This window comes from Alosa alosa, chromosome 14 (assembly GCF_017589495.1).
Source record: "Alosa alosa isolate M-15738 ecotype Scorff River chromosome 14, AALO_Geno_1.1, whole genome shotgun sequence".
NCBI lineage: Eukaryota > Metazoa > Chordata > Actinopteri > Clupeiformes > Clupeidae > Alosa > Alosa alosa.
In genome coordinates, this window is record NC_063202.1 from 29607015 (window position 1) to 29634203 (window position 27189).

The 27189-nt window shown below is 48.2% G+C and overlaps 1 protein-coding gene across 5 annotated transcripts in view; it reads right to left on the reverse strand.

Annotated features, from left to right (window-relative positions):
• The window catches only part of LOC125306996 (trichohyalin), a 151964-nt gene that overhangs the window by 72368 nt on the left and 52407 nt on the right, over positions 1 to 27189 (reverse strand). For all 5 annotated transcript variants that reach the window (XM_048262682.1, XM_048262685.1, XM_048262683.1 and 2 more), the window contains 2 exons: positions 2642 to 2692; positions 1415 to 1498 (listed from right to left, as the gene is read on the reverse strand). In XM_048262682.1, coding sequence (XP_048118639.1) covers positions 1415 to 1498; positions 2642 to 2692 — 135 coding nt within the window. The remainder of the gene's footprint in view (positions 1 to 1414; positions 1499 to 2641; positions 2693 to 27189) is intronic.

A 27189-nucleotide genomic window follows, 5' to 3' on the forward strand; every position in this document is an offset into this window, starting at 1 on the left:
GAGCGGCAATCAGCATTTCAACACAGTCGCTTTTAAATGGGAAACAAATAATCGCCTCATTTGACCCCTGACATTATGAGCTACCATATCAAATCAATGCAAAAAATAAATAATTAAACACAGACTAATTAATACAAGGCTGTCACCTGCTTAGTCGAGAGGGAGGGAGAGACAGAGCAGGGAGGGGAAAGCAAAAGAAAGAAAAGAGCAGACAACAAGAAGAAGGAAAGATTGCAGACCAGTAGCAGTGATGCACTCAGACATATTGAAGTCCTCTGCTGTCTTTCTCCAAATGGCGGCTAGTCTTTTTTTTTTTTTTCTTGACAAAAATGCAACCGGGGCAATTGCAGGCCCACTGATGATCCACGAGATGGTCAATTAATTGAGTGCCGTCATTTAGGCCGGAGAGTAGTCCAGACGTTCAACCTGCCCTCAGAGGGGCTAAATGAGCACGCCTTCCATCTGAGTCACTGTCTCTGCTCTGTTGACAAACACTACGGCTGCCTCTCCTCGTCCATCTTCAGAATGGCACTGCAAAACCATCAGATTCCAGCGTGTTCTTCGGCTTCAAAATGAGAGCAAAAAAGGACAGTCTTCGCCACACTTTAATCCCAAAAAACCCGGCTCATCCTCTGGCTCTGCCTTTTCAGTGAGCGATGCAAGCCGATAACCCTGCTCTTTCTTTCTTTCCCTTACAATCGCTCCCTCTCTCTCCATTCTCCCCACCTAAACTGATCAATACTTCATTTAAATCATGACATTAGCACGCTACAACTGGAAAAAACAGAAAGTCGGAATACCAATGCGGCTTCTTTTGTTAAACGAAAGATATGGAGATGCTTGTTTTTGTTTTTTTTCACCTCTTAGTGGGAAAGAAGCCTTTATTTATTAACAAGCTGCCAAGGCTGAAACGTATGCAAGTGCTCAGTGACACTCATTTTGATTTGAGCCGCCCGTGGCCCACACTGATCAATAACGCATTTAAATCCTGAGAGAGGGAGATGTATCCAATGTTGCCTGATGCTAAATGAAAAGCTAACGCACACGCGCAATAATCATCTCAAATTTCACAACCGCTTTTTTCTTTTTTTTAAATAAACCCTCCAGAATAATTGTCTACGATTATAGATCAGAATATCAACTCAATGCATAATTGTGCGATATAGATGCTCTCTCACGCATTCATTTATGCATGCAATTTGCAAGCAGCACAATCAATACAGTGGCGAACCACGTCACCCACCCTGCGCTGTAATCATACAATAAGCTGCTCTGAGATGAGGAGGGAAGGAGAGAGAGAGAGAGAGAGAGAGAGAGAGAGTGAACCCTGGCAATTTCCTCCCCGCTCATTGTAATAACGGCGGGACGAGTGACTGGCTAATCTTCCCGCCCATCATTAATCCGTGATATTTACCTGAGCGCACTGGGTGTCGCGGGCCTGGTGAGACAGCAGCAGATCCCGCCGAAGCCTCTCGATGGTGGCGTCCCGAGATGACAACTGGGGTGGCGGCGTTTCCACGGGTCGGGTTTTCCCATCCCGAAGACGGTAGAACGAAGGAAGGAGAAGAGGCGAGGAGACGAGTGGGGGGAGAGAGAGGAAGAGAGGAGAGAGAGGGGCAGAAAAGGGAACCGAACAAAACAGAAGGCGTAAGCCTCTTTTTTTTTCTATTCTCCCTTTCCGCTTTTTTTGGTTCCAAAAAAGGGGGTGGGGGCAAAGCAAATCACTCTGGATACACGTACACTTACATATAGCCGATGTGCCAACGTCAACCAATGAGCAATTAGGCAGACAAGACTAAAGTCATTGATCGGTGGGTCTCTAGCCCTTTTTCCCCGGGCTAACTAGGCTGCCTGTGGTGGTGTGATGCCTGGTGTGGCTGCAGTGAGAGAGGGGAGGCAGGAGAGGATGGGGGTGGGGAGCGGCAGCCAGGGCAAGCTCCCTCTCTCCCCGGGCCTTCAGTGCAGAGTTGGGGACTAACTGACTGGTCATTACCATTGAGCCTGCTATTGATCTGCCTGCTAAACAGACTCACACCACACCACACAAAGACTGACAGGCACAAGGCCACACACACTGAACACACACACACACACACTCACACACACACACACACACACACACACGTGTGTGTGTGTGTAGGTATAGTTCTATTTATGTTTGCACACACAGACACACAATCCCAGGATGATAATGAGATGCTCTTCTGAATACTGATGGAAGAATGTGCAAGTGACACGGCCAGAAAAAATGGTAAGGAAACAACCTCTGATTCTAAATGTAGCACACAGCTATGTGCTACAAACAAAAAATTACAAAACATTACAGAAGTAAACACATTCAGGGTGCAATGCCTAAATACACAAACTTCGTCATAATAGCATAATAAGAAAGGCTGTTTTCAATAGGACTTTTCAATTGGATTAAGAATCCCACTTCAATAAGATTAAATGTGTTAAGTGTACTGCAAGTTGGTGTTCTAACACATTTTCCTTGTTGCCAAATGACTCATTGTCATTTGCTGAAGGTGAGCATTTCTATGCTTTGAATGGATGGAAGGGACCCAGACGGCCTGAGTTGAACTGGACTGGTCTGACTGTGGATCAGCTCAAAGAGAGCACATGTGTGAGCGGTACACGTTACCTCAGCTTTCAGCAGCTCTGTTCCACTTGGTCCAGAGGCATCAGTGGACACCTATAGAGCAATCACAAATAAACATTCATGTCACAATGCTCATAACGATGGTACTACAAGCACAGAAACTCAGAGGAGCATGTGTGTGGAGTGGAGGAAACGATGGTCGTGCCAGAGACAGAGGCCTGGCTACCAAACACATCAGGTAAGAGAGATGCTCTGCAGGAGAGAGACTGCACAGAGGAGCTGCCTGCTTGGTGAGAGAGCCAGCTTAAGTGAAAATGCTGTTAAGTTGTGCTGCTATAGAGAGCATGGACGAGGTGAAGGGAGGTGAGAGGAATAAGAGAAAAAGGGGGCGAGAGTGAGCAAGAGGACAGGTACTGGGAGACACCGTGAGTAATCGAAAAACATGCCTTTTTATGGGAATTCCTTGGCGGTGACGACGAGGGGGACAGAGAGAGCAAGCGGAGGAGTTCATGAATGCAGAGCGAGGGGACGAGGACTGTGGCGGCGGTGGTGGGCGGCGAGACACCTGATCTGCCCTCCACGCTCCATGAGGATTCGCTCCACATTAACGTCTGGGGGGCTGCTGCGCAGTTGGCTAATGCTGGCTGTCTTTAACCCCGCGCAGGATGGTGGAGAGGGAGGACGCAGTGCAGCGGCTCACCTTCTTCACCCCCACCGCCCCCCCAAACCCACCCCTCCATTACTTCTGCATGCTCAATTATGCCCTCACCTTCTCCAACCAAGGACATTCCCAGCACATGTAATCAGAGCCGTGACAAAAGGGCTCCTCGGCGGAGCTGAGCAGCAGACGTCAGGCAGGCTGCTGTCACATGCGGTCTGGGGTGAACAAAATGGCTGCCTGCTAGCTTTTCAGCAACATGAGCCATTTCCTGCTATCGGACATCGCTAAAGAAATGTAAACTATGAAATGAAGGACTAGACCAGACATGCGTGTGAACACCGCTCACTGTTCGGATGCTGTCTTTTTTCCCTACTTTGCACCTTTGATGCATCCCATCCCCCTGATATCTTGAAAATCGATGCTGATATTTCCAACAATGGACAAGAAAGAGGCAGCCCTGCAGAGGTGATTGCTCATTCCGCATGGCTTCAAACGGCCCAGCATCAGAAGGACACCTTTAATATTTGGACTTTTCACGTCACTCCTGAGCTAAATCCCTAGCAACCAGCATAGCAACACTCTCCGACACCGACGTGAAATGCATGGCAAGTTCCCCCCTGCCACCAGAAAGAAATGAGAAAGGTAAAAAAAGAGAAAGACATAAAGAAAGGTAAAAAAAAGAGAGATGGAGAGAGGGGAGAGGGATATGCCTCAAAGAGCAGAATTAAAGCGTATGTGAGCAAAGGGAGAGGCAAAAGAAAGGAAGTCAGACGAATGCTCCTATCAGCAATCACACACATAATAGCGGCTGATAAGCTCACAGGGAGGCAGGAGACGGCGGGTGGAGGTGAATGCAGGGGAGAGGCAGCGCGCCTCATTTGAACAGAAGCTGAACCGGGCTCAATGCGGCTCTCCCCAGCTGCTCTGCCTTCATGTCTTTGTGGAGGCGGACACAACATGTCCATCAGGACCATCCTGATAGAGTTTCAGGTGGAGTGTGTGTGTGTGTGTGTGTGTGTGTGTGTGTGTGTGTGTGTGTGTGTTGAGCGGGGTTGGGTGGGGTGGACATGTGCTTCAAAAAGCCAACGGGGAACATGGGAAAATAGTCATCCAGTCGTACGGAGAGGCCCAGGGCAGGTGGGGTACCCCCCCCACTCTTACCCTACAACTACCCCACTCCAACCCCATCCTCTCATCCACACAAGATTCAAGATTTCCTGTGTGGCGGTAGTGGCCTCTAAGTGAGCCTCTTCCATCGGACATTTCTTCTTCTTTTTTCCCCTCTCCCCTCCTTTCTGTCTCGCATCTGGTTTCCTAGTCTGCGGGTTTCCAACTCTCAGAAGCTGATGAGTTCAGTCAAACTTCATTAAGTTTATAGCCCCAGCCCTGCGCTCCCTGGTGGCGCACTACACAGAACGAGCCCCTTTGCCTGGCAGGGTCTTTACTGCTCCCTCCCCTTGCCCAGGCAGAAGGAGGAGAGGAGGGGGCACTTTTATATCTCTGTCACCATGTCTCTCTCCGTCTAGCTCTCTCTCCGTCTTTCTCTCCTGGGTCGCTCACTGTCATTCGCTCTCCGTCTCTCTCTCCTGGGTCATCTGGGTTAAGGGTCTAGAGTCTGTTCATCATCCTCCAATTGGGCAGCCATAAATTCAGTGGAATACATTTATGAATGTATTAATGCGGTCATGTAGAGGAGAGGCTTGCAGTCTGAGGCTCTTCCTCCATATGTAACACATTCGCATTAGTAGTGCAGTGCTGCCAAACGTAATGTTGCACTAAAGCCCAGAGGCACATGGTTAAGGTTAGGGTATGGTTAAGGTTTACAACCCACTTCACTTTCTGATTTACTCATTAATATAAACACATTACCATACTGGCTACAATAATCAATTCAAAACAAAAACAAAACAAGCCAAAAAAAAACTAATTTTCATAACTGCTAAGTGCTAACTTTATTTCTTACTTGTAGCTTCAAGGGAGATGGAGTTAGTTTTAGTAGCAGTAGGTGCACAAAAGTGATTCATACATAACAGTCTTTGCTTCACACAGTATGTCCTTTTCATCCCTAACCACACACTTGAACATGCATAACAGCAGGGGCCAGTGCACAATGAGGAGAAAAGAGCTCCAAAGCTGGGAGTGCCTTTTTTCCCTGCTCCTAATAAATAAGCAAAGAAAGGTAAACCCCCGTCACAAGCAAAGTGTATTTATTGCGCGTCAGGGCAGACGCGCGCTCGCCGAGGTGCTCCGAGTAGCCATTAAACAACTCCAGGGCTGACCTCCAGTTTTAAGCGCCTGCGAGTCTGACAGCCAAGGCTGCAGAGGCCACCATAAATGGATTTCTTCAAGTTTCATTCGGGAGTATAAAAACGCAGGAGGCTGCGGCAGGGGCCATGGCTGAGCAGCAGTGGAGCACCGAGGCGGGAGAGGGGTGCCAATGTGTGCTCAAAATGTCTGCTTGCCTTTGTGCTTCGGATAGGTTACACAGGCTGAAGAGATGCAAACAGCAAGCAGACAGAATAAAAGCCTCATGAGCTACACGGAGCTACACAACAATAGAGAGATACTGTCTACCTCAAGCAATCGAAATCAGTTCAGTTCAGTATCAGTTACCTGAAACATTGGCATGAATGTTCAGCAGGCAAGAATCCATTCATTTCTTAACAAAAAAAAGGACAAAAATCAACTAGAAAATATTGTAGGATACAGATGTGATTTAAATGGACATTACCTCCAAAGCCACTCTGTTCTCTGATCGGCCATTAAAGAGTAAATGGACAGAGGCGACACTCGGGGTGTTTTTATACATTATACATGGACATGGGCGAAGAGAGAGTCTGGTCTGACCTCAGACTCTGCGAGACAGGTTACATCGCCTCATTCTGCAGATGGATGAGTTCTTGGTGCCTCTGTGGCTCCGCCTGACAGACGCAATGTGGCCGAGGAGCGGCACGTCAACTGCATTTTGAAGCAAAAGAAAAGAGCCGAGAGAGTTCATTTCCATAAAATCTAAAAAACGCGCTTAGCTGGCCCCTCTTGTGTCTGAAGTGACAGGGGGGCTTTATGACGGTCGGGCCCAGAGTGGAGCTGAGCAGAGTGGGCGGGGGACCTGAATCAGCTAGATTGCATGCAATGTTGCACTTAATTAATGAAGCGCACAAAGGGGGATTATGCTGACAGGATTATTCTGAACAACAATGCAACACCCCGCTAGCCATTACCGACCACAAAATGAGCCTGGTCCTGCTATACTGATGGAGATTACACACATGCACGCGTACACAACACACACTCGCATCACCTATTATATGCTGTCAGAAAGTACATTAGTCTGCGGGTCTCTAGACTGCACGCACATGCATACACACACACACAAACACACCAAATTAATAAGCTTTCAATTGAGAGTAGAGGAACATCAGTTCTGAAAATTGAGGATCAGAAGTTCAGTATCTGGGCAGGAGCGATGACTTCCCCATCAGTCTGTGCCACCACTGTACCTGTAACTCAATTAGCCGTCTGAACTTTCCAGAAAAGAGCGCACTGGCTGGGCTCATGTCTGCTGGTAGATTTAAACCCCCTGACAAGGATCTCTGAGCGTCTGCGCCCAAATCAGAGCTGTCTGGCATTTCTCGAGGGCAGCAGCAAATCTAATTAGCCCAGGCGATGTTAATTCTGAGCAGCATTTCATTAAAAACGAAAAAAAGAAAAGATTAAAAAAAAAAACAGAAGAAGACGTGAAAGATAATCAGCGCCAAAGACCCCATGTCCTTCTGTCTAATCTAATATGGCTGCGTTTGTTTGCTTTAATTATGTTTGCCCATTACAGGAGGCAGAGACATGCCTTAGCCCATGTAGACAGAGGGATCACATAATCTCCCCGTCATGGCCGCTTCCTGATTTCCTGCCATTCGTCACAGCCTGGATGCCATTTCAGCCGTGCCCCTCCAGAGCGGCGAGGTGTGTGCAGACATAGGTGCGTGCGTAGCCAGTAGGGATCTGATCTGTTCCTCAGACATTTATTAGCAATCCCCAGGGCATCAGTTTTACTGAGACGTCTGCCTGTCGTGAGGCTGATTTCAGATCAGGGATGATAGGCATAGAGAACAAACATGATTCCTTCATTGAGTCAAAGATGTCTTGGTGCACTCAGGTGTGAGGGGCTATTATGTTTGTGGTCCTGACAATGCACTGTGTATATTACATTTGCCATACTTACCTGGGCTGGCTGCTGTGTCGCTTGCTTCTCTTTTTTGCTGTCCATAGCTATTTTGAAAATACTTTTTGCTTTCAGACAGACATTTATGATGTGTTGTTTATTTATGTGACACTGTTAAGATGCGGGAGAGCTGAATCAGGGATATGCCGCACCATGAAAAAAGCCCTTATTTTGGCGTTCACTGTATTAAGGTTGAAGAAACTCATCAGATTTTCTCCCCTTTTTTGTACTTAAAAAGGGGGCAAAAGAGGAGGAAAATAAAATAACTCATTCTTTATCAGCAGACCGATCACCTGAATGGAATCAATCAATCGTGTTCCGCACGACGCAACTCTGCCTGCACGGCTCCTCGTTTCCAAATCCAATCTCTTCCGTGTCATCTCGGCGCACATTTAGAAGGGCCCTGCCCCTTGATTATCTCCCACCCTTTCTAGCACTTTCCGCCACTGCATGCTCCAATGTATTAAATGAAATGAGGTGCCTGTCCAGGTCACCCCCGCCGCCCGCCACCCCTCCCTTGCTTCTCCTTGCCACTGCTGGTAATCAGGCTGCAGAACGCCCCTCCCCTCCCCACAGCTACATACATTAGCATTAATCACAGCTGCTGCTCTCCCCGGAACCACTCTCACACCACCGACAAACAAAAGGGTACACCTCTCTCTCTCTCTCTCTCTCTTATTGCTTGTTCACTCTTGCTTTCCTCCTCTCTCTCTTCTCATTCCCTCTTTTTCTCTCACTGCCTGTCCATTCCTCACCCCTCCATCTGTTTCTTTTTGTTTCCTGCTTATTCTTTCACCCTCCTCTCTCTCCATCCCCATTTCTCTCTCTCCCCACACACACACACACATTCTCCCTGCACTCCCTCTGCTCAGCTCTGTCCTGAGACCGGAGCATTTTTGCAGTATCTTATCTCCCACAGACAGGCGAGACAAATGCTTTAAAGTGAGGAAACAGCGCGAGGCTGGCGCTCTGGCGTGGACACCAGATAAATCATAGATGAGCCTGTGTGAGCACTGTTAACATAATCCCACCATTCAGGCTCACAAATACTGCGGGGCGCTAACTCCTGTGTTCTTCATCAAATATTGATACGTACATAATTACAGTATACAAGCATGGTGCGTGCATGCAGACGTGAAGAAAGTGAGTGCATGTGTGTGTGTGTGAGTGTGCAGGGGGGGGGGAGTGTTTTGGTGCAGCTCAGATGGGAGTGAGGGTGTTGGTGCGTGACGCTATGACCAGCGTAGGGAGTGTCTGAATCCATTCTTTTAAATGATGTGTGCCTGCCTGGGTGCTACCGCTTGGTTGTGTGTTTGTGTGTTAGTTGGTTTGTGTGTATGTGTGAGTCATGTATTCTGAAGACATTCAGGATTAAATGCTGATGTACAGCACATTGCTCTCTCCCTCACACACCCCCACACACACACACACTCACACCATCTCCCCTGGCCTCACTCCCTTGTGATCGCCGGTGATAGCTAGGCAATTACTGAACGAAGGAGGGAAAAAAACTCCTTGCATCACCCCTTGCATCAATTCTTCTGCCCCCTAACTTTAATTGCTTAATGCATCCTTTTCTGCCTCAGTGCTCATCCTCCTCTCCTCTCCTCCATCCCCTTCTCCTCCTCCTTTCCTCTACTGTGTCCAGAGACCATCAGCACAGCCCTTTGATCCACACAGTGACATGTTCAACTTCATAAAAACCTTTGAGCATAACGAATAACATGAGAGAAAGGTAAAGAAGCACCTTGAGTGAGTGAGTGAGTGGAATAAAGATTGGTTTGAATTTCACAGGTTGGCTAGGCTTTGCATTTATAGTACTGTATAGTGAAGTTTGAAGGTAGCAGAAGGGGGGGAGAAGCATTCTTCATTCCTGTGGGTACTAACGAGCGAACACGAGCGCTGATCAGGAGAAAACAGAACCACCAATAACCTTGGACCTGGGCTCTCTGCATTTTTTTACATTTAAGCCCCTTCTGCCCTCAGTGGCGTTACTTGTTACAATCCTACGGCTTCGTTGCTGCGCTGTTCAGACCTGTGGATAGTCCTTCAGTCAGGGCCACTGCATGTCGGCTTCATCGCGAATCTCTGCCTGCTCAGACCAGTCAGCTCGCAACTGTTGCAGCCTTCAATTCCACGATAACCTACTGCGGTGTAGCGTCCTCGCGCAACTCTGTTGCAGGCCCATGTCGTTTTCGGCAACAATTTCTCAAGCTTCAGCGTCTGGTTGGTAAAGGTTATGGTGCTCTCTCTTCCCAAGCTCCTGGCTGGACTACACTCTACCCACAGTCATGCAACCTGCATTGCGATGTTCGGGCAGCAAACAAAATGACTTGTCTGACGCGGTTTAACTTTCACTTAAGCCTCCTTACATAATTCCTGCTGATTTTTATAATCCTTGCGTGTGTGCTGTAAATTGCTGGCCTGCACCAGCTGCGTTGAACAACCATGTATTAAGACCTGAATTGATGAAGAATTGATGTTCTACACTCACTGTGGTTATCACGATGTCTGCACCTTGGTTGGCGTCGTCAAACCAGTTGTCTTTTGTGTAGCCTCTTAATTTGCCTCGCTGCTCGTTGGGCTGCATAGGCTTTAGGCTAGGCTACTTTCGTCTGCTGGACGCCGGTTCAGGCATCACTCTCGTGCATGGCTGCGGGAAGCCAGTGCATCGTTGCATTCGTTTGATCATCTGGGATTGGTCCCATACCTTCTGGTAGGAAGTCTACCACGGCCTTCCTCGGGTGATTCTGCATGCACTGGCCGTTGCTCAAACTACTCTCAGCTACCGCTGATCTGTCATGTCCCAGGTATGCGTGGCGTCCCCGGCGTTCGGCTATCTGGGATTCTCAATTTTGGGGGTCTTACACCAAAGCTCGAACCAAAATGACGGCACGCCGCCCATGGTCATCAATTGCCAGTATGTCACACAAGCTATTATCTAGGCAATAATAGGTGTTTTCTTTTCAATGCCGTATTATGTCAGTGTTCATGAGCTGACACCATAGTGTGGGCTCATGCCCCATGGTTGAGAATTAATGGTTTAATGGTTTAGAGTAAGAAGCTGTGTCATTTGTGTATAACATATCCTTCTAGCGTCTTTTGTATGTTTAAAATGTCTTCTGATTCCATTATCGTGTATTGGATTCTATGGCGGAGCCTCACTTTGCTCACTGCCACCAGTGGGTCAGCTTCAGCACTCCATATATTGGTGTTAATGGTTACCGCTGTTCATGATTATGTCGGTAATTTTACATTTTGCTAGTTGTGGTTTAAATGGTGGCCTATGCTGGAAGTTAAGTTGATCACGACTACCAACGTAGCGTTGGCTGGTTGTTTTACCGATGACGATGCTACATGTCACCTGTCTAACCACTCCTTCCTTCGCGGAGGTCAAACGGAGCCCGGTCCATCACTGGCAGACTCAAGTCTCCTTCAGGCCAACGCCCGGCCCTTCATGCACTCTCTTTAGACAAGCGGGTCTCTCGCGTGTCCGTGTGATTTCAGCCCATCTAGTCACGCCATCAGTCACATTGATTGCTGACTCAGGTGCTGTTTAGCAGGATCCTCTGCAAAATAATGTGTACTCTAATTTCCATTCTCCATTTTGCCTTGGCTGTTTGTTTTTTGGCAGATATGCTCACCCGAAGTGATCGGTCGCCAGGAAGGGGCGTGCAAGTTCCTTTACATTCTCCTCCCAATCTTTAATTTGCTAACCCCTGCAGGTGCATCATACCTCCCCTCTTCCATTGAGGGGATGCAGTTCGTCAATGGAGAAAAGTTCCACATATCACACTAATATCTACTTTCTTACAGGGATGGCAGTGCCGGTTCACAGAATCATAATCGTGTGGATCATGTTTCCAGTTCATACTGGAGGGAGGTCATCCCTCCGTCTTCACAAATCTCGAAGGCCAAGCGCTTTGAGGATATCTCCTCTTGTAGCACGACTTAAAACTAGCCTTCCTAATCCCAGCACTTATCACCTGTCTAGAACTGACTCTTGACTGTGTAAAAACGGCACTCACTGATGCACTTTTCGTTATTGTGCTCTACCTTGTAAATTGTTTTTAATTGCACTGGCATTGTGGGAGAATTGTTTTAGCTTTAACCTGTTTGCCGTCACTTTGGTCTAGGTTGCCCTAGGCGCTGGTTGCCAGCTCACTGTCAGGTTGCCTTGGGCCCGGTTTGGCTCATGGCTCTTCGTCTAGGTTGCCCTAGGCGGCTGGTTGCCAGTTTGGTCCAGGTGGCCCTGGATGCGATTTGCCGCCGTCATGTCTGTCTGGGTTGCCCTGGGCGCTGGTTGCCCAGCTCATGGTTCAGGATACCGCTATCACGGTCAATGTTAACTGCCTGATTCCGGACTTGGCGCATTGGATGACACTTCGTCTGTCATCTGTTTGGATCGCCTCTGGCCCGCTATATCAGCTACACATATATTGGTTCCCAGCGATGCAAGGGGGCAAAAGTTCACGTGCATCATGCTCCTTGCCAGACTCGAGTCTCTCCCTGAGCAAATGCTTCCGTGAGAACTCTGGATTCCCAGGGTACATTGTCAGTCGCTTTGATTAAAAAATGTCCTGGCCACATGGAATGTCGCGTGAATGCACACCCTCCACTCACTCAGGGGGCCAGTGCTTGGCGCGCCCACTAATATAATTTCTGCATCCAGTTGGGCGATATGTATTGCTTATTCTCTCCTCATTGCTACCTTTACTCATTGTCTCTCCAGCAGCCAGTTCTAAACTGTACTATCCTGCCACAATGGTGCAGCTGGTATAGCAAGCTCAGCGTTAAGTCATTCTCAGAGCTCCTCTGCACTCTGAGATGCATAAGCACCATGGTGGTACCCCAGCACTCATCTGTTCGTTGTCTCGTCATATTTCAGTAACATATGTTTCTTCCTCCTGTCACATACAGGCATGAATTGTCGAAGTCCTTTGTCTGCGTCGCAAAGGTCATGCTTCCCTCGCATTACTGATGCTGCTCATCTTATTTTGGGGGCTTTCCAAGAACAGGTGCTAAGGTGTAGCTCACACGCATCCATCCTGGCCTTGGGTCTGCAGCTCAATGCATTCATCTCACTCTAGCGCTGCAGGTGAGCTATCGAACCAGAACACACATCTGGCTTCACAAGCACTAGTCTTCTACAAAACTAGTCATAATGCTTATCTATCCTAAATATTAAACCACATGACTTCGATCGCGGATATACTCAAGCACCCATATCAACTAACTCATTGCTCGGTCCCAAGCATCTGCAACCACAAGCTCTATTCCCCTGCATTGATCCTGGGTACATCATGTTTAACCTTTTAACCCTAACCATGTTTTTTTGCTTCCCTGGTCCCCGTTCACTACCTTAAACTACGGCTCACACTCTACCCGATTTTCAGCAGCCATCTAGCTAACGTGCTGCTTAAATGTAACCTCTCTTCAAAGAGGTTCACTTCTCACTCATTCCGCGCTCCGGGCCAGCCAAGACTACCCGACCAAAAGGGGCTATCCACGTCATCCATCAGGATGCATCAAACTAACTCCTCTTGACATTTTTTGATGCTCAGAAGTTGCTCTCCCATGTTAACTCAGGTACCTCATTTTACCTTCCACAAATCCTTGTGGCGGTGGTTAAATTCTGGCATTAAGCCTTGCACTAATTGCTGAAACATATTGGGCCCCAGCATGCGGTAGCTTGTGGTGATTTAGTCTCAGCCATGGGCATGTTGCCCTTTCACTGATTGCCCAGCTTCGTTCGGCTTTATGGTTCAGGTCACTTCTGGCGGTCGCCCGGCTTTCGTGATGCACGTCTAGGTTGCCCTGGACACTGGTTGCCCAGTTTGGTCCAGGTTGCCCTGGATGCGGTTAGCCCGCCATCACATCGGTCTAGGTTGCCCTATCGGCTGGTTGACCAGCTCATGGTTCAGGTCGCACCGTCGCGCCCGGTTGCCCGGCTCGTGGCCTTCGTCTAGGTTGCCCTAGGCGCTGGTTGCCCAGTTCGGTCAGGTTGCCCTGGATGCGGTCGCCCGCCGTCCGTTGGTCTAGGTTGCCCTAGGCGCTGGTTGCCCAGCTCACTGTCCAGGTTGCCTTGGGCGCGGTAGCCCGCCACGTCTCGTGGTCTAGATTTGCCCTAGACGCTGGTTGCCAAGCTTCGCGCAAGCACTAAAGTCAGGTTGCTCTGGATGCGGTGGCCTGCTCCGTCACGATGTACTAGCTTCGCTAGTCACTGGGCGCCAGATCGTGAAGTGCTTATGGTCCAGGTTGCCCTGGGCGCCGGTTTGCCCGGCTTACGCCCATTGGTCTAGGTTGCCCTAGGCGCTGGTTGCCCAGCTTCGTCAAGCTCCTAAATCCCACTAAAAGAAAGCATGCTGCGGCCCCACTACAACCCTAGGCCTATGGTTAACACCTGGCTACTTTAAAATTCTGTCGGCGCTCTGGCACAACGTCTTCACCCTGGCCCAGTCATGCTGTTTAATTCATCTTGTATGTATACTAATGTCTCTGCTCCTCTCAGAACCAGATTACTGAGTCACCGCCCTGGCGGGCATCACTCATCCTTTTGGGGGTAGGCTCCGCCCTGCCTTCATCCATCGGCGGGAGGCGAGATCCGGCTCATCGCTGGACGGATCCGAGGCGGGGCCTCACGCCAAAGACTGTTACCTATTCATGACTCCATCATGCTTGCATCCAAGCCGTTCCTTTACTAATTAAATCGTTAACTGATTCTATTCTGTCTACTGAGTCTTTCTGGTAGAAATGATAGCTTCAGCGAAAAGTTCTACTAGGAAGACTTCGTGTAGTCTTACTCCTCCCATGCTTACATGGAGCCAATCTTAGCTTTGCCTACTTTGGAAAGCCCTGCAATCTGATCATTCACTCATTCAATCAGCTAGCCTATCACAATTCAGTGGGCTCTTTAAATATGTACCACCTAACACTGCTTCTGCTTCTCCAGTGCGCTGACTTTGGCGTCCCCTCCACCTCCCTCCAGCCACCTCTGCCAGCAGTCCCGTCCATCGGGCACGGTCTGCCTACCACATCTTCCTTCAGCCACCGCCACCAGTTGGTCCCCGTCACCAAATTAGGTGGGGGGTAGGCTCCCGCCCCTGCCTTCATCCATGGCGGGAGGCGAGATCCGCTCATCGCTGGGCCGGATCCGAGGCGGGGCCTCGCCAAAAGACTGTTACCTATTCAGGACTCTATCATGCTTGCATCCAAGCCGTTCCTTTACTAATTAAATGCGTTAACTGATTCTATTCTGTCTACTGAGTCTTTCTGGTAGAACTATGGGGTTGAGGGTAGAAACACTCAGAAAAGATTCTGCCCAAGAATAATTGCATTCTACGAAGCATATTCATCTTGTCAATAATGGGGCTTAATCCGCAAAAAAAAAAAAAAACACATAAAAACATCAACTCAACAAACTCACACTTACTAATGCTTGCACAGTTTACACACAAACAAAGACGCATACACAAGTGAATACACACACACACACACCGGTGTGCACATGTACACACACACACACAGAAATCTGTGTATACACATTACACTTAGGCACTTAAGCTGATGCAAGCACACTTACACACACAACTTTACACACACACACAGACACACACAGACACACACACCAAACTCTACACACATTATTCAGAGGGGCTCTTCATCTTGACAACAGCTCCGAGAGGGGCATTATTAAGCAGCAGCCAGCAGCTCGTGTTCAAGCAGTGAGGCACAATAAAAATTTCTTTTCTTAATTAACTTTTATGGCTGCCGAGGAGAGGACACGCTGACACTCATCTTATACAGCACCGCAGCCAATTTCCTCGACCCTCATCTCTCCTGTGAGTGTGTGCAGTGTGTATATACAAGTGTGTGTGTGAGACAGACAGAGAGAGAGAGACAGAGAGAGAATAAAGGAGAGAGGGGGAGAAAAGAGAGAGAGAGAGAGAGAGCTGTAGTCAGACCACAGCTTAGTATCTCCATGCGTGCCTGGCCTACTTAACAATAAACTAATTTCCTATATCTGAGCGAGATCACCTCTTCATTCAAAATAATAAACTTGTAATTTGTAATTAGTGAACAGTCACATGATATAAAATGTAAAAAAAAAAAAAAAAAATCCAGCCATTGCCATTGACATCACTGCCATTTCATGTGCAACAATGCTAAGGAATATTTGATCATAAGGCATATTTAGCAATGCAGATTTACAACCAGCTCTTAGTGTGTGGCTGTGTATGTGTGCAATACACTCCACCATATACCACCTCCGCACACATCCAAAAAACTGTGAGCCTGGCGGAGTGCGTTCAGGCCAGATATGACTAAATATAGTGCTGCTGCTTCCAGAGGCAGCACTGAGGGTCAACAGAGGATGGCAAAGCCCCCTCTGTCTGCAGCGGTGCTCAATTAGTGCAGCTCAACACATCAGGAGCAAAGCAGGCAGACATACTGCAGTTGCACACACACAAACAAGCAGGAAATGAGGAATGTGACATCTTCAGAGCTTCAGAGGGGTGGGTGGTCTTTGTGATTAGAAGTTTGATTGCTAGGGGATATTAGCACACATACAGGAGGATACCCAAAGGTGCAGTGGCAATATCAGCCACATGCCAGGAACTATCCTGGGCTAAGAGATGAGTCAAGATAATATGGATATCCACTGCAAGAAACACCATCTCAAAGATTGGTAAAAAATGAAAGCCACTTGAGAAGATGGTCACTAAAAATGTCAATGCCTTCTATCAACTAATCATTATCAGTCATTCCTGTCATAGTGGAGCGACGTGAATGGACAGTAGGCTACATGTACACGAATATGACATTATTAAATAAGAGGTCAGAGATAAGCAGCTGATATCCTGTGGAGAGGAAATGCTAGAACCTAACACATGAAGTTGTTTAAGTGGAGATTCCCCAAGCCTTAATGAGCTCCTGGGAAGGCGCTCTGGCCTAAGCATGATAGAAAGAGAGAGAAAGATAGAAAGAAAGGGAATGAAAGAAATAAAGAAAAAGAGAAAGAAAGGAGGAAAGAAAAGAAAGAGTGGAGGTATGCCACTGTACTGTGCTATGCTTTCACACCGACTTGCTGGGGAAGTGGGAAATGCAGCTGAGTCCAGCTATTGACTTTCTGAATTGATTTTGGCAAAGGAGTTGAGTACTTAAAATCAAAACAACTTTTAATCCAATGTGATGATTGCGTGCAACGGCAATCCCACCCAGAATGGGGTTCAAATCAGAGGCGGCCAGCTGCTGAGGCTTAGGACAAACCTGGCACCCCACATGGCAACCAAACGCTCCAGACAATGCCAACCCTGTTGGCCAACGCTTGGAAACATCTTATAATATCATATATTTAACCAAATAAAAAAAAAAACCCTGCCTTAAACTTGCTTCACAGTCCAACAGCACAAACCTTCATCCAAAAAAAGGAAGATCATTTGGGTGAGAGATTATCCCCCCTGCTTAAATACCAAAGAGAAATTTCCCATTCTGCTCTGGGGTGGGGAGATTTATGCAGGGGCACGGTCCTGCTATCTCCGCCTGCCGTGGCTCATCCTGTACTCTGCACCCAAACTCCCAGCCCTCACCCCACCCACTGAGGCCACAACGCTCCAGTCTCTCTCTCCAGCTCTCCAGCTCACTCGCCCCTTTCACGTCACGTCCTGCGCACCGATGCGGCTACCATCACCACCCATGGCAGTGATTTGCGCTGAGCACCCCAGGTTCCGGTATCCTGGTTTATGGCGGCTGACGCAGATAATGAAAGATGGAGGAATGCTTAACTCTGCGTGGTCATTATTGCCGTGGCGGGTGGGCAGGCGGGTGGGCAGGTGCAGGCTGAAAAATGTTCTCTGCCGGGGCAGACCCTGGCTGGGCTGGGCTGGGCTGCACTATGAGGACCCCGGGCCAGGCGGCAGATTGATGGCAGTCGATGAGTGATTAGAGATGAGCTGCAGTTTATATCCCTCCCCTCACCGCACGCTGCCCACGCCACTGCAGCCCCGTAAACATTTCACTGCATCCCCGCGTGCTTTACTGCTTTTAAAGTTGGAGGTATGTGTGTGTGTGTGTGTGTGTGTGTGTGTGTGTGTGTGTGTGTGTGTGTGTGTGTGTGTGTGTGTGTTGCAGAGGCGGGTGTGGTGGCGGCAGCAGTCATGTGCCTTTAATACTAAAGCAGGCGACTGCCCAATCTCATTACCACAATCCTGGCCAGTGTGCACACGCACCAGCACACACAAACACAACACAACACAACACAGCACAGCACAAAAACACTCCAGCCCAGACAGACACAGGCACACCAGCTCCTCAGAAAATGAATTCCATTGTCAGGTCGGCGTCAGCCCGCAGGAGAGTTGGAGGAACGGTCGTGTCCATGTGACTATCCGTCTCATGCCCATGAGCACCACCGCCGCTGCCACAGCCACTGTCTCCTGCCGCACCTTGCCTCTGCAGCAGCCGCATGAGCAGCGCCGGGCAACTGATGAATAATACAGCAAAGCTGGTTTGCTTGTGCAGAGGAGGGAGGAAAAAAGAGACACTTCATCCATATACACAAATCTAACACGCACGCACGCACACACACACACACACACACACACACACACACACACATACACACATACACACACACACACACACACACACACACGCACACACACGCACAGTACCTGGGCTATGTATTTGTAAGGCAGCACCACAAAGAAATACGATAAATAGCCTGTGTCTCTAAAATGGCTCTGAAAAATAGACTTGAGCAAGTTCCAAATTGAAAGCAGAGTTTGTAAAATATGATGAATAGATGCAAATCTGTCCAAGTAAATACAGCCTCTCCTGTGGTCAGGGCTCGATGACAGCACTGGGCAAATGGATGTAAATGGCACAGGGGTTGATGGGTAATGCATTTGGGGGACGGGGTGGGGTGGATGGGGGGGTTGCCAGATAGAGGACCATGTGTCACTGACTGCAGCGTTAGGCAGGAGTTTTGGCGAGACTCCAGCGAACTGGCGATAAGGACGAGTGATCTCGGCGTTATGAAACGTCACGGTGAGAAATGTCCGCATACCAGGCACTTCTTTAAAAAAAAAAAAAAAAGCCCCAGCGCTCTGCCAGTACACAAATCTCTCCCATATTCGCCTGCTCTATCTCCGTTTTCTCTCTCGCAGTGGAGGGGGGCTGGGCAGAGGAGGCCACAAATCAAACATGCAATCCTATATGCATGCTGAGCAATACTGCACAGGAGGGAAAAAGTGCCTAGTTTCAGGAGAAATCAGATTAGGGAGCTATCTGTATTCTCTACTTTATATCCATTAACTCAAACTGGAGACAGTACAGGGAAATGCTGGCTCACATCCTGTCTGTCAGCGGTAGTAAACACTCTCTTCATCATGCACACATTTGAATTCATATCCTACTGGTCTATGTATACATGGGCTCCCTTCAAAAGGCTGCAAGGCACATGCAAATATATAGCGCACAAATACATGTGAATGTAGATACAGGGATAGTAGAGGGAAATATCTTAATGAATGGAACCAGCACCTAGATTGAAGAAAAATATATAGTCCATCTGAATACGGGATACCATTGCCCCTTTGCATCAATCTGAATCTGCCTTGTCAGGAGGGGAAGCCTGGAGAAAGCGATCTTTAAGAAGAGACAGGGAACATATTGTAAATGTTCCCATAGATGCGGAGTAATCTGGTGAGTCTGAGAGTGCTGCTGTTGGCCTGCTTAGAAGTGGTACAAGTTGAAATGTTTTAACTGGCCAGATGTCAGTGCTGCTGCTTCTACTGGTTACACGGATGTGAGGAAGAGTGATGGTATCCTCCCTGACAAGAAGGCAGAACATATGGTTTCTCTCATACTCAACACACACACACAGAGTGTGAGAGACACACACAGGGGACGGAGATGATGGGTTAGCCCAATGAGCCGTTTTCTGATGAAATATGAGGATATGTTGGCCAGAGTGGAGAGGGTCTAAGATGGAGACAGCGTGGGATCGAGGCTCGGGTGAAAGAAAGAGAGATGTAGCGACAGATTGCAGTAAGAGAGAGAGAGAGAGAGTGACGGAGAAAGAGAGAAAGAGAGAGAATCATGTGAGATGGGAGGATGCAGGCTTGAGGAGGAGTACCGCTGAGGACAGACGGATGGGAAAGAGAAATGAGGTCATTATGTATATTGCTGGCAATTCAGAGCCTTACACATTCCATCTAAGATCCCATCAGCTGTCAAATTGGGAAAGCGATGGGGATGCGTGACGCCACGCATCTCAAACGGGAGAGGAGCGGGGCGCGCCACTGAGACCTCATCAAAACACAATCACGTCCACAGCCAGACCGCTGACACACAAGCACTCTCTCTCTCTCTCCATCACACACATACACATACACACACACACACACACACACACACACACACACACACACACACACATACACTCTCACACACACCTCCTCACAGTACCTATAATAAATAGATTTCAAATCACATCAAGACACATTAAGTCCTCCACAAACCACAAATCCATTAGCATGCACCAAAATCACACCAAACGTCCCCACCCACCACCACCCCACCCTCTCTCTCTGTCCATCACTGCCCAACTCACCTCCACAGCTTCTTCCAACTGTGAGAGGAAAAAAAGACTCCCCGCCCCCTCTCCCCCGGGTCTGGCAGAGCTACATGGGTGAGGGGAATTGGTGAGATGGGATGGGCTCTGCTCCACCTTCATCCCACACCACCACGCCGTGCCGCACGCAGGTGCCGACCAGCCGCCCGACTAGCGCTCCGCTCCACCAGCGGGGGTGGTCATGGGTGACCAGGCAGGTCCAAGCCCGTGGTCAGCACTTCCTGCACTAATCCCAGCAGATACCAGCCCTGCTGACTGCGAGAAATAATTGGCTCCAGCCGGCTCTCCTCCAAAGCCATTTTAAGGCTGGGACAGGTGTTTCCGTGTAAGGGGGGGATTTTTCTCAGGACTTATCGTGATCGGTTTCCGTTCTGCAATACTAAGAGATCTGGCCTGATAGGGGCTCGGTGCAACTGATAAGATTGGCCCTGCTGGGGTGCCCCCTGTCTGATAATGCTAGCTACTTTTACGCTAATGTTGCATAGTTACTTTCCTTATCGCGATCTGGCGGAGGGTGAAGGATGTTGCACAGCATCATGCTAAGTTCAACAGCATTCCTATTTCTTCATCTGACGAGAATGCTTTAAATTTGATACCTTCTTCCTCCCTATCTCTCTCCCTCTCTCTCTCTCTTTCCTGTTTATTGCTTTTGAATGCCGCTGGCATTCTTTCCTGGGAGAACAAAGGCACAGGGCTGCCAAGTCAACAGTGCTATCAAAACCCCTGACTTCAGAGGGCCGGGGAGAGCAGACACTACTGAGCCGCTCCCACCAACAAAAACAAAAAAAAAGAAAAAGAAAGAGAAAAAACAACAACGCAATGACACCTCAATCGTTCACAAAGCCGTGCCTTAATCATACACAAACACTACAAATAAAGCAGCATCACGCTCTTTAGAGGCAAAAACAAACTCAGCAGCACACTTGGCAAGCGTCTACTCCTTAGCTGCATTTGCATCACTGTGCTTGCATTGATCTTGGCTGACGCCTGATGGACTCGAAAATGGGGCTTAGCACAGTCTGAGCTCTGAGTTTCCTGTGGATATACAACGAACTGAAACAAAACTAGCACAAACTAGAGGAGAAAACAAAACTACAAACCAATGCACTCAAGTGGTAGCTACACTGTACGCTCACTGTACACTCAGAAGTCCGAGGTCACTTAAAAATGTGCATGTATATTCCATGAAAACAGAAAAACAGGATTCTTCGGTGAAAACAAAATATTTATTAATATATTTCAATTAAAACATAAGTACTGTATCTCCTGCCTTGACAATGACTATATTTCCTATTCAATTATGGCATATTTCCTATTCAAACTCATTTCATGGAAATTTCTATGTGACCCCAGGGTTTTGAATGGTATTGCAAATAGCTGTGCCCTTTTCACATCCTGCTGGATGGGACAAATGATGGGGCTGATATAAATCAAGGCCTGATTAATGGATTAAAGGCTGCAAGGCTGCAGAGTTGTGTAACCATCAACTGTTACAACCTGACCTTGCCAAGAAAAATTTGTAAGACATGTAGCCGCCATTATTTGAATAGCTCTTTGCACAATAATACACATTTTCATTTGAAAGTCCAACAAATTACAGCTGCTCGTCTGATGGCCTCCATTTGTGTTAACAGAGCTGTACTGTGTGTTTCCTAGAAGCTGGGACAGTTAATACATGTTTTTTACATGCCAACTCATATTCATATACATCCATCCACCTGTCCAGTGTGTCACTGTGAGATCCCACTTTCCTTAGCTACCATTCCTTTTCCCTTCTCTGTCACATAAACAGGAGAGCATGTGCGGAGGAGGGAGGCAGGAAGCTCAGTGAGGCACAAGCACACCTGATGTGACAGAGGGAGCAGCTGGCTCTCAGTGGTCTCTGCCATCATAGCCATTTAGATAAAAAAAGCTGGCAGGAGTCTCTGGCTAGCGGGGCCTGACAAGTCACCTTGAGCTAAATTAGACACCTGGGGAAGATCATCACAGAGCCATCAGCGCAGTCCTAAAACCGCAATCAAACTCTATTCAAACAGCCATCAAACTAGCAATGGCTGCAGTTAGTGCCCACACCTTCGCCCTCCCTCTAACATAACACACACAGAACATTTATTTTAATGCACAGAGTCAAATTTCTGCGCCACCAGGCTGTGTTTACCAGGCATCAGTAACTTTTATCTTGGGGCATTTTCACAGCTTGAGAAACACACACTTGCACCGCTGTCATACAATGTGGCACTCCTGTCAGATTTGATTGGCGACACTTCCAGATGGAGGCTCACTGTTTAAAGATGAACCGTCACGAGATGAGTGGCGGCTGGGAGCCTCCTCCACAACCCCAAATAAATTAAAGGGAAGTTGCAACTCGAGCTCGTGTGCACGCAGGTGCCGACCAGCCGCCTGACTAGCGCTCCGGCCCAGCCGGCGGGGTGGTCATGGGTGACCAGGCAGGTCAAGCCCGTGGTCAGCACTTCCTGCATTAATGGATGTTGCACAGCATCATGCTAAGTTCAACAGCATTCCTATTTCTTCATCTGACGAGAATGCTTTAAATTTGATACCTTCTTCCTCCCTCTCTCTCCTCTCTCTCTCTTTTCCTGTTTATTGCTTTTTGAATGCCGCTGGCATTCTTTCCTGGGAGAACAAAGGCACAGGGCTGCCAAGTCAACAGTGCTATCAAAACCCTGACTTCAGAGGGCCGGGAGAGCAGACACTACTGAGCCGCTCCACCAACAAAACAAAAAAAAGAAAAAAAGAAAGAGAAAAAACAACAACGAATGACACCTCAATCGCTCACAAAGCCGTGCCTTAATCATACACAAACACTACAAATAAAGCAGCATACGCTCTTTAGAGGCAAAACAAACTCAGCAGCACACTTGGCAAGCGTCTACTCCTTAGCTGCATTTGCATCACTGTGCTTGCATTGATGCGGCGCTGACGCCTGATGGACTCGAGAAATGGGGCGCAGCACAGTCTGAGCTCTGAGTTTCCTGTGGATATACAACGAACTGAAACAAAACTAGCACAAACTAGAGGAGAAAACAAAACTACAAACCAATGCACTCAAGTGGTAGCTACACTGTACGCTCACTGTACACTCAGAAGTCCGAGGTCACTTAAAAATGTGCATGTATATTCCATGAAAACAGAAAAACAGGATTCTTCGGTGAAAACAAAATATTTATTAATATATTTCAATTAAAACATAAGTACTGTATCTCCTGCCTTGACAATGACTATATTTCCTATTCAATTATGGCATATTTCCTATTCAAACTCATTTCATGGAAATTTCTATGTGACCCCAGGGTTTTGAATGGTATTGCAAATAGCTGTGCCCTTTTCACATCCTGCTGGATGGGACAAATGATGGGGCTGATATAAATCAAGGCCTGATTAATGGATTAAAGGCTGCAAGGCTGCAGAGTTGTGTAACCATCAACTGTTACAACCTGACCTTGCCAAGAAAAATTTGTAAGACATGTAGCCGCCATTATTTGAATAGCTCTTTGCACAATAATACACATTTTCATTTGAAAGTCCAACAAATTACAGCTGCTCGTCTGATGGCCTCCATTTGTGTTAACAGAGCTGTACTGTGTGTTTCCTAGAAGCTGGGACAGTTAATACATGTTTTTACATGCCAACTCATATTCATATACATCCATCCACCTGTACGTGTGTCACTGTGAGATCCCACTTTCCTTAGCTACCATTCCTTTCCCTTCTCTGTCACATAAACAGGAGAGCATGTGCGGAGGAGGAGGCAGGAAGCTCAGTGAGGCACAAGCACACCTGATGTGACAGAGGGAGCCGCTGGCTCTCCAGTGGTCTCTGCCATCATAGCCATTTAGATAAAAAGCTGGCAGGAGTCTCTGGCTAGCGGGGCCTGACAAGTCACCTTGAGCTAAATTAGACACCTGGGGAAGATCATCACAGAGCCATCAGCGCAGTCCTAAAACCGCAATCAAACTCTATTCAAACAGCCATCAAACTAGCAATGGCTGCAGTTAGTGCCCACACCTTCGCCCTCCCTCTAACATAACACACACAGAACATTTATTTTAATGCACAGAGTCAAATTTCTGCGCCACCAGGCTGTGTTTACCAGGCATCAGTAACTTTTATCTTGGGGCATTTTCACAGCTTGAGAAACACACACTTGCACCGCTGTCATACAATGTGGCACTCCTGTCAGATTTGATTGGCGACACTTCCAGATGGAGGCTCACTGTTTAAAGATGAACCGATACGAGATGAGTGGCGAGCGCTGGGAGCCTCCCTCCACAACCCCAAATAAATTAAAGGGAGAAGTTGCAACTCGAGCTCGTGCCGCACGCAGGTGCCGACCAGCCGCCTGACTAGCGCTCCGCTCCGCCGGCGGGGGTGGTCATGGGTGACCAGGCAGGTCCAAGCCCGTGGTCAGCACTTCCTGCATTAATAGGATTCCGATACTAAAGGGAGAAGTTGCAACTCGAGCTCACACCCAAGCCGGTGGAATATTTACTTACAGGCGAACACCGGGGGGTGGGGGCGGGGGGCACCACGCATGAATTTATGTATTATATGTGACACGGATGCTGCCTTCTCATCCTCGGGTGCGGGACACGTTTCATGAACCCGACGCTGCGGCTGTGGTGTGCGTGGGATGCGGCAGGGGGCTGCAGGGAGGCAGGAATCAAGCAGCAGAGAGAGGGAGAGAGAGAGAGAGAGAGAGAGAGAGACAAGGGAGTGCAAAAGAGAGAGAGAGAGAGAGAGCGAGCTGGACCACTGGCTGCGCCCCAGTTGTTTGCATTTAATTTCGAGGTCCATTCCATGGTCGCTACCACTGCCACTTGAGGGATGCAAATGGCCACTTCACATATGATTTCCAGTTACTGGAGAGGTGGCTGTGTGTGTGTATGTGTGTGTGATGTTACCAAACCATCTCCCCCTCCCACAAAGCTAGACTTGGGGGGTGCCCTTGTTAGTCAGGCCGCCGTGGGGGACCGGAAGCAAGTAAATGGGCTACGTACCATTGGTCCGGCCCTCACCAACTCCTGCACACACACACACACAAAAATGTGAACATATGCACACACACGCGCACACACACACACACACACACAGATACTAAGACACACGCCTGCTCAGCTCTGTGTTGTTTGCAGAGTTGAAAATTGCTTTAATAATTTACGCTGTTAATTTCCTGGCTGGGCTGGTAGCAATCCTTAAGCATGTGCACACGCATGTGTGTGTGTGTGTGTGTGTGTGTGTGTGTGTGTGGTCTGTGTGTGTGGTCTGTGTGTGTGTGTGTGTGTGTGTGTGTGTGTGTGTGTGTGTGTGTGCACTCACCTGAACAAATGTGTGGTTTATGTCTCTGGTGTAGCAGAGTGGGTAAACTGCATAGCAGGCGTGTGTGTGTCTGTGTGTGTGATGTTAGTCTAGGCCATCACAGACTGCAGTATTGACTGCACAGCACAGAGAGACGTGTCCTCCTCTGTGAATGAACAAGGAGCTGTGGAGAGTCACAAACTGCTGAATGGATAGAAAACAGACACCAAGAACTTTTGCATGGCCAGCAACAGCAGTGAAGGAGTATCCAGGCATTTCATTGTGCTGAAATAACTGGTACCAGAATAGTCCTCACTTCCTCCATTCATGAACACATCCAATTTCTTCTGCCTTTCTGATTTTAACATCTAATCAGTTTCTCCTTACATACAAAAGGTGCACACAGTTACCTGCCCACTGATAGAACACCAAAATATGGAACTAGTACTATACCTGTATACAAATACACAATTGACCACCAGTTTCATAGAAACACTACGTACAACTGCAGAAAAAATGCATTTGAAAGGAACTAGAGCGCAATGCTAACGCACCCCTGAGAGTGTTGTACATTAAGCAGAGCTGGAAGACTGAGAATTGAAACTTCACAAGGCCATGCAGACACAGTAGAAAACTCATCCCTTCAAAACACAAAGAAGAATCTGTCTTCAGTGGTCGCCCAAAGATATTTACACACAAACTAGGCCTGGACCTGTCTCCATTGAAGCGGCAAAGGTGACGTCTGTAAATCCCCTTTTCTGCCACAAGAAAAATAGTGCTTTTTGCAAATCAACACATTCACCAGGCAAAAAAAGGAAGAAAAAAAGTCAGAGGAGGCCATTACTGTGAGGCCGGTAATAACACAGGGAGGGACGGGAGGGAGGCTCCGCTCAGCAAATCTTACAGAATGACCTTGGAAGAAGTCGGCCCATTTGAGTGAAAAGAGGCGATATTAATAATAATGGAGAAATTAATAAGATGGCGAGGCAGCCTAAGGGTTGGGCTGGGGCGAAAGGGGGGAGTGGAGATTTTTTTTTTTGGGAGGGGGGGGGGGGGTGGGAGTGTGGGTTGGGTGGCTGCACAGCTTGGAGGGATGTTGGGCGAAGGAGGAGGGGATAAGTGCACGATTTCCTTGGCGATGGTGCGGCAGCCTGTGCTGTCACACTCGTCAAAGAGGGAGCAAATCAAAGCAAGCTCTTTTGATGAATATAAAACAGAAACCCCTGCTGAGAAGCACTCTCCCTCTAATCACCCAGCGGCTCGCTGCCACGGCGACGGGCTGCAGCAGCAACGGGACTGCCCCCCACACACACACGTCCCCTTCTCTCTTCACCTCCCTGAGCGCCCTCCAGCCCTACACAAAATGAAAGGAGAGTGGAAACAAGGAGAAAGGGGGACAGAGAGCACAGACAATCACAACAAAAGCTGCTTTGGAATAGCAATAAACATCAGGCTCCTCAAGGGTGGGGTGGGTGGTTAGGCGTGTGTGTGTGCACGTGTGTGTGTGTGTGCGGCGACGGGGGGTTGGTTATGCTAAAGCAGAAACAGAGGCAGCATGAACAGATTTCTACCCCCAAATGAGACTACCCCTCCAGCCTGATTGCTCCCAAACAACAAAACATATTCAGCCCTCCTTTAAACAATAGCCACTCCTCAGCTCCAGCCTTGGCTTTGATGGAGGGCTTTGTGGCAGCTGTTCTAGTTCTTGGCATTCTTATTATTATTATGCATTGCATGTGTGCTTTGACGGTAAACAT